Raw genomic sequence first — 8,333 nt, 5'->3', positions numbered from 1 at the left:
TTGATCTTGATTATTCAATCAACAGTCCTCACATAGTCCTTGGAGACAATCAGACAGAAGGAGAGAAACGTTATGTGATAACATCCAGGGTCCTTCGTGCCCCACTATCCATCTACCCTATATGATGCAGAAGTAAACAAGTAAAAAATGGGATTTTTGAATGTCAATTTGACTTTGGAGTGAAACTTCAAGTTTGGGTCCTCATCTACTCAACTTCACCTAAGGATAGAAAGCTAGGGCAGACCTTGGTTGGGAATTTGTTAACATTTGAACCGATTTGCACTCTTTCCCACCCAAGGCCCTGGACATATGAAACCAGCATTGGGTAGTAAATTAGTAATCATTGTAATGGCCTTCTGTATAGAAAGGGTATTTTGATCATTTTGCATATAGTCTCATGTAAGCTCCATCCATAGGCTTAGTAGGTGTAGTCATATAGTAAGTAATGTTTAAATTCTCTTTGCATTTGTTGGAGTAGCTTAGGAATCATAGTCTAGTTTTCATTGTCTCAAAGGAAGCTACTAGTAGATTCATAATTTTCATTTGTCCTTGTTATGGGCCATGTCTAAGCAAGTTCACTAACTCTAAAGAGTATTTACGCATGTATAGGGAATTGCTTTGGTAGTTGAGGCGTTTATTAAGCTTTCCTAAATGGCCTAAGGATCTTCCTTGTTGCAGTTAAATTTGGAGCTCAAAATGATTGATCACTATCCAATTTCACTAATATAACTTCATTAAAAGATGAAGAAGCAACAGAACAAAGGATTTTTACAAGAGTATAGCAGAAACCATAATTGTGTTAAGGACCTTGAGATTCTGACCGTTCATTTACTTGGGTGGGGTGTTTTCCTATGACTGTTGAAAGAGGGTTATATATTAAGGGTCCCTACGGCCAGGGACCTTACTGATCTGGGCATCCCATGAGAGTTGAGCATTGTGGCGTTCAAATGTCCAGAATCCATAAGGGAGGAGAGGTAAACTCCACATCTCCTTCACCTTGTTGCAGCGGTCCTTAACAGCATATAAATGCTCCCTGAACTTCCGATCCCGTTCTTAGGGTTCCTCCATCATCATCCATATCAAGTTCTCAGCAAACTCCCTCAGAAATGCCATCTTATTTACTTGTGGTTATCCCTTGCCAACCCAATAACGATGTTACTCAGAAAACATATATTGGCAAACAGCTGCATAAATAGTAATGCAGCATGAGGGAACATCATGCTTAGTTTGCATATAAGTTATAAATGCTTGATTTTCTAGATTATAAAAGAAAGCACACTGCACATTCTGAAGGTTTAATTAGTCTAGTCCTGAAATAGACAGCAGATATATGCATGGGTAAATTAAAAGTAGAACCCAGGCCAATGAAATTGCATCTGCATTGCAGGATCTATTTCACTGCTGTTTACATGGTTACTTGTACTATGTACATTTAATTTGTTGTTCAGATTCTGAACCTAACAATGGCTTAATATGTTACCGAAATTCCAAGTCCTGCTGTTCCATTTTTGAATAATGGGGGGAATGGGAACTGTAGAGCTTCCGCTTTAGACACCCATATCAAATATTTAGTATTTATCCTATTTTCCTTTCCTTTCTATGCTAATATATATATCACGCTTCTTTCTATTTACGTATTCTTGCATAGAAGTCTCGCAAATGCGTTTCATCTGTATGAACTATGAAGCAGAACTCATGACAGTTAAAAATATTCATATCCTTCAATGTTATCTTACAAGTTCGTAAATGCAACAATGTTTCTTGTTTGCCTTTAGATTTTAATGCATATTCTAGTTATGACTCAGGTGAATAATTCAGATTCAATGGAAAAGTAACAAAAGAAAATAAAAGATAGCTTAATTCAGTGGCATTTCTAGAAGAAACAAAAAGACCAACAAAAATAAAAGTTTCATTGCTTCATTTTAATTCTTACGAGGGGTGATTTGGCTCAACCAATTCATGCACGGACATATGGAAGCAACTTGTTGATTGATTGATGACTCGGCATTTCCTTCTACCTTAGCAGGCCAGGTCACCTCGGGTGCTTCTGGCACCTTGACAAGGACCGAGGTTTAAGCAGTTCATGATGGCTCGACCTGCTGAGGTGACACGTAGCCAACTTCTAAAAGCAAGCCAGTTGTTTCCAATTTCTTCGGTATCAAACCACACGTCTGCAGGTCTTATCCTTATCCTGCCCGGATTGGATGAAATTGATAAGCTTTATCGGCTAGCACGAAGTCCATCTCCTGGTGCGAAACGAACTCTTAACAGCACGGGCCGATGATCTAAGGGGTATTTCGTGAGACCTACGGCAGCTCACCTATACAAGAGCATCAACCCTAGCGACACAAAGTATGCGCGATTTATTGCTCACTAACCAAGTAGTATACAAGTTTTCAGCTTGCACGAAATACTAAATTAAGCATTGGAGTGCCCACATCGGGTAAGCCACCCCAGGCTCTCTAAGCATTTTCTTCTTGTAGTTTGATCAGCCAGCTAATGTCCGAGCTGCCCTCTAGCTAGGAGAATCTAGATCACACAGCATCAATTGATGCCGTCTACGAGAACCGCGACATAAAGCTAAGTTCCTACCCTTCTTAATTTCTACAAATTTCACTAATGGCTTCCTCAAGCAACAATAAGAGTGTTGAGATGACTATCACTGGGGGGTAGGACCTGCCTACACTTAATCCAGAGACCCCCTTTGTGACCATCGAACAGTTCACTATCCCCCTCACTCTTCCTGGGGTATCAACAGCATAAAACCCGGGATTCACAATGCAACAAGTCAACGTACCTCTGCCTCATGTGAGCGCCACTCTTCTTGTCACAGAACCCTTTGTGGTTCATGCTAGGATTGATGCACGACAGTTCCATGACCTCGTACGAAGTGTCCGGGTCATGCAGTTACAGATGCAAACCTGAGAACACAGATTCGGAGTGAGTGTCCCGCCATAGTACCAGCAGTACCAATTTCCTCCTCTCCATCAAAACCTCAACCAGCAACATAGACGCCAGTCACCCCCTCAGGGGTCGATGCCATATTGAGTCCCAACATTAGGTCGGCGTCCCTCACCACCACGGCAAATAGCCGTGGAGTGAACAACACCGTCGTGAACAGCATGACGAGCAGCATTAACAGCACCGTCGTCAAGACAACAGGCAAGTTAGCAACCAGCAGCCCGGTGTGAGGGGAGACGATCCAGCTCGGGATCCCTTCTATCACCTCGGTAACAGAGACTAGTGTGTGTGTGAGGAACAGATCCAGTCTCACCGGTGGGATATGGCTGTGAGGTCGGAGTGAGGAGTGCTCTCTCAGAGCATATCCCAATTCGCATTGTAACATTGGAATTCATAAGCCTTCTCCATCAAAGGTCAAGCTGGGTAGGGATCTGCTAAAAAAAGTAATTCCAACGTTGTCCCAACAAATCATTTATGAGACAGCTTGGATCTACTTTCCATGAGCTACTCCCACATCCCTATTCACAAGACATTAAAACTGTGCATCGGGAATATCTCCCTTGTCATTCATAGAGGATATTCTCAACACTCGGTGGTAATGGGATAATGATGTGAGAACAACTTGTAGGTAATAGATCCTGAGTGTTATGAGACCAATTGGCATCAGCCGCCCACAAGGGACACCGCACAACGTTCCACAACACATCCCAGCCGTGTATTGGGAAGATCTCCCAATGATAGGTAGAAACATCATTAAAAGATGTTCCCAATACATAGCTGGAATATTGAACTTTGTGAGACAACCCCTTGTGGTGGGGTGGGGGGCTGATCACTGATGTGAAATTTAATGAGACATGTTATTAATGTGCATCTGTAATAACTAGTTGGGACATGATTGGAAGTGTATGTTTGTAGAAGATTTAAACTCACTCAGCCCAGCCTTGGGTTGAGGTGGATCTCTATCAACCGGACTTTGGATTTACTGACCACAACGGAAACATGCTCTTGATGTGTGGCTGTAGTGTTTTGTAGCCAGCTTCTTGTTATTGGTAGATCAAGACATTATCAACCCGGCCTGTTGATATCAACGAATGACGAAAAATCTATGCTGCTGGATCTGGAGAGGCAAGACGTCCCGAGATTTTTGACCAATCAAGTCAGATATTTCAGTGATATATTGATATTGTTGTATGTAAATCCCTTTTATCTGTCGAGAAAACATTTAAAATTAACACTGTATTTGGTTGTAGTACAAATTTGAATGAGATATAAAATTTTTTGCATTTATTTATTTATAATTATGATTTGTAGTTCTACTTGACACAAATTTTGCACGCTTTCCTCCTACCTCGAATGCAAATCAAATTTTGACCACAATAAATTGCATCTAAGTTTTTTTTCATTTTCATTTTTTTTTTGTATATTTACAATGCAGGGTGGGTTGGGTTAGAAAAAGCTATGGGACCACAGGGTCTGGTGGATCCAGTAAAGTCATTCTATTAGATTGGTCGGATCGGGTTGAGCCCCAACTCATAGCGAACCAGAGTTGACAGTTGACAGCTTGACATCGCCATCTCCATCCTTTCCTTGCACTCTTTGTGCTACAGGCTAAAGCTAGTCAAGCCAGCAAAAGCCCATCATTTGCCTTGCTCAAGAGAAAATCCTCTTTGCCATGGACGCATCATTACTGTCTTGTGAGTTCCGACCTCTCTCTAATATCCCCCCTCCCACGGACGCATTTACGGATTCATACGGTCTCCAAAATGATGAACTAAGCTCCAACACACAGAAGAGAAGAAATGAGGAAGGATTGGAGAATTGCCAATATCAAGGTGGTTTTGAGCAATGTTAGACAGTTGAATCCCATAAATCGAGCAAGAAATGAAGCATAAGCTGAATCACTCAACTGGGTTGGCCGTCGGAATTTAAAGATGTTGGCAACAGAAATCATATTAGGATGGTAGCTTTCACGATTTAGAAACAAGCTAAATCATTATGGCCCTGCCAATCTCCTGTTGATACAATAATTGAAATGCTTGCAGCGATGGATGAGATAGGATGTGGAGATGGAAGGATTAATTAAATCTGAGGCCATCACTTGTCTTGGGCCGTGGATAGTAAGCATGCAATCTTCAGAAGCCTACAAGGAAGTAAGGACTGATCGATGAGGATAAGGGGGATCGATGGAAATGGAACAGTGGGTGCATGGTGGTGGAAACCGGAAACACTAGTACCCAGAAATAGCTTTTGGGCGACGAAATATGCCGTTGTGGTTTTGTAGTCTTTTTTGGTGGACAGACTCCTCTCAACTTTGTGTCTCCATCCGCGTGTTCCCCTTTTCTTATAATCTGGATTTCTCTTTTCTTGTAGTCTAATGTTCATTTTGTGGCCCCTGGACTCTGACCACTGGCATAAAGCGTCTCAAAAAGCAAACTTCCACTCACTCTGATTTTGTTTTATATATCCCCTCTCCCACTCTCCTCCATCCTTTTGAATAGTAGAGAGCTGAGAGATAGCTCAAAGCATCCAACTCAATAAGTGAGAGGAGATAAAAGAAAAGAAAAGAGTCCAATGGCTAGCGGAGAAGATCTCACATAATAAACCTCGGATTCCTCCTTTTGTTTTCCACTCACCTCATTATTCCAACCCTCCAACTCTCTCCTCTCCTCTCTCAGCATTGATACCGGATGGATGGATAGCTTTAAGCCTTTTATTAGTAAATCAAAAAGTGGAATCATATAACATTAAACTTAATCCCAACGCTAACAACCAAACAAACCCTGAATCAGAAAACGAATGGCGTCAGGTTTTGATTGCTTTGGAATAAATAAATAAAAACGAAAACTCACAAGAGGTGAAATTGATTATTGAACAAAGAAATTTACTCTTCTGAAATGAAGCTTGGCCGAGTAATAATCTATTGTATGGTACAAAAAAAAAAGAACGGGTTGCAGCCATGGGCCACCAAAATAACCTCCCTCTATATAGTCTGTCTATGTTTCTATACAAAAAACATAGAAAAAGAGAAGGGCGAAATTCCACCAACTAACTTAATTATTAAAATTAAATAAATTCCACAGACAAAAGAAGCCCTATCACTCTTTTTCACTATTACCTCGTCGTTAACTCCTGTCGTTGGCATCGTCCTCGTCAACCTCGACGATTCCTCCGTCGGCTTCGACATCGCCACCGAGCCACCGCTCCATGGGTGCGCACTCCACCTTATGGCGCAACTTCCAATCGAGCGCCTGGCACGCCCGAGAACAGTAGTTCACGGTGCCGCACACCGAGCAACGACGAAATTCATGTCGCCTCGTCTCCGGCCGGCCACAACCGGCATGCGAGCACAGCCGAAGCCCCTGCCCCGGCACAACCCCACGTGACGCGAACCACTCTGCCAGAAACCGGTTTGCCGGGTGCGCCTCCGGTGCCGGCACGTTGCACCCGAAGTCACTCAGCAACGGACAGCCCGCACCAGTGATATGCTGGTGACGGTGGTTTTGAGGATGCCACGTCAGCCAGGGGAGCGACGACGGTGATGACGTGGTGGACGAGAGTACGGATGCTAGTTCACGGGCATTCGCTTGGACGAGGAATCGGCGCCCCTCGGCGATGTTTTGGCGGACGCCGTAGCCATCTTGCAGACAGTGGCCGAGTTCCCGGAGGGCATCGATGTGGCCGAGGAAAGCTGCTCGTGCACAGAGAGCGACGCCGGCTCGGAGGTCCTTGTCGTTCTTGGACCCGCCGCTACCATTGAACTGGATGACGGCGAGTGAATAAAGCGCTGGAGCGTGCGAGCTGATGGCCGCTTTAGCCATCAGCGACGCCCCACTTCCTCGGTTCTGTAGACAATAGAAACGGATCTGCAATCAATAATAAAAACTAATTAGATGATCATTCATTCATTTGCGAGGCTCAGTAACGAAATAAATATTTATACCATATTTCTTTCATCTGTAAATTTAGGTAATAATGTACTGACCATGCCAAGGGTATAACAGGCTTCGATGTTTCCAGCATCTGCGCACTGTTTCAAGAAGCGATGAGACGATTCAGACCAGTTCTTAACTTTAACGGCGAAGGCTTTAGGAGATGCTTTCGACAACACGAGGAGATGAAAGCCTAAACCGTTCAGTCTCTTGCAACTGCTTAGGAGACAAAACGAGAAGCAATTGAGAAGGTGGAAAAATAGTTATTTTCGTTATACAACGAAAACAGAGTTCTTTTTTTTTTTCATAGCACTAATTTCAAAAGAAAGCTTTATTTGAAGTTGAAGAAACGCGCAGAAATTCAAAACTTGTTATCATCAACTGAAAACAGAATATTTCCGACTAATGTTCGATATCGGAATCGCCTTTTCGGCGATAAATCGACTATTTTGTTGCATTTTCGCAGAACCACAAAATCAAAGCGAAAACCACCAGAGGAAATCCTCTTTACCAGAAAGGAAATGAAAGAGAACCGATATAAATCAACGGTTAGAGAGAGAAAGAGAGGTGTACGTTATGAGAACATTAATGAAATCGGCAGGGCAACGAGCGGTGGAGCTGAGCTTGCAGAGGATACAGACGATAAGGTCGTCAGGCAAACCATCAAAAAAATCCGATTCTCTAACGTTTTCCAGCGCCGTTCTCGTCTTTTTCCGGTCAAGCATCACTTCTTCACGGGGGAAATCCCTCTTTCTCTTGAGAGGTGTTTCATCCTTGAAAAACTGGAGCCTCGTTCTCATATCGATCCTCTGCACTCGAGAAGCAGAAGCAGGGAAACTTGGTGTTTATATAAGAAAGAAGAAAAAAAAGCTCTCCTCCAAGAGAGATATGACAGCAACAACAGACCCGATCTTATAAAGAATAAAATAAAAATTTTATATTAATTAGTTGAGAAACGCTAGTAGACAAACAACCAGTATTTATTATTCACCTTTTATACCGTAAGCGTTGGCCGTAGCTTTATCGTATCTACGAAGGATGTAGGTATCCGGTCAAACGGCATTGACCGGAAATGTCCGTCCGTCGACGGTTGCTTCCTCTTGAGGAAAATCCACCCCCCCTTGTCTGCACGCTTCTTCTGATCTTCCCGATTAAAGACGAAGGAAGGATCCCTTCATTATTTATGAGTCGTTCGTGAGTGGGAGGAGTGTGTGTGGTGTGGTCTCATCTTTCTCTCTCTAGTCTAGTTTAAGCGGTTAATTTTGTTGTAAAAATGGTAACTAACTTCGGTTATTTTTTCTAAGGTTAAACCAAAAAACACCGTTCTAACAAACTCAGGTAGCGAACTCGCGGCTCCCCATCGACGACCCAACCACTGACGGTCAAACGTGTGAGTCAGCACAAACCTTGTTCACTTCTCTCTCTCTCTCTCCCTCTTTTCTT

General features: G+C 42.9%; 1 protein-coding gene and 1 long non-coding RNA gene across 2 annotated transcripts; one reads left to right on the top strand and one right to left on the bottom strand.

The window, feature by feature from the left end:
* The first annotated feature begins 1,339 nt into the window (after nucleotides 1-1,339).
* LOC148800917 (uncharacterized) lies at nucleotides 1,340-5,905 on the top strand. Its single transcript, XR_016084311.1, has 2 exons — nucleotides 1,340-2,457; nucleotides 2,543-5,905. It is a non-coding gene; the product is annotated as an uncharacterized LOC148800917 (long non-coding RNA).
* LOC104592887 (F-box protein At1g67340) lies at nucleotides 5,822-8,038 on the bottom strand. The gene is made up of 4 exons (XM_010252418.2): nucleotides 7,882-8,038; nucleotides 7,464-7,699; nucleotides 6,944-7,106; nucleotides 5,822-6,824 (listed from the first exon to the last, which is right to left on the bottom strand). The coding sequence occupies exons 2-4, from the start codon at nucleotides 7,688-7,690 to the stop codon at nucleotides 6,084-6,086; spliced, it is 1,131 nt and encodes a 376-aa protein (XP_010250720.1). The 5' UTR covers nucleotides 7,691-7,699; nucleotides 7,882-8,038; the 3' UTR covers nucleotides 5,822-6,083.
* Nucleotides 8,039-8,333: the final 295 nt, after the last annotated feature.

This window comes from Nelumbo nucifera, chromosome 3 (assembly GCF_055504915.1).
Source record: "Nelumbo nucifera cultivar China Antique chromosome 3, China Antique-T2T, whole genome shotgun sequence".
NCBI classification, from domain to species: Eukaryota; Viridiplantae; Streptophyta; class Magnoliopsida; order Proteales; family Nelumbonaceae; genus Nelumbo; species Nelumbo nucifera.
This window is presented reverse-complemented; position numbering and strand designations above follow the sequence as displayed.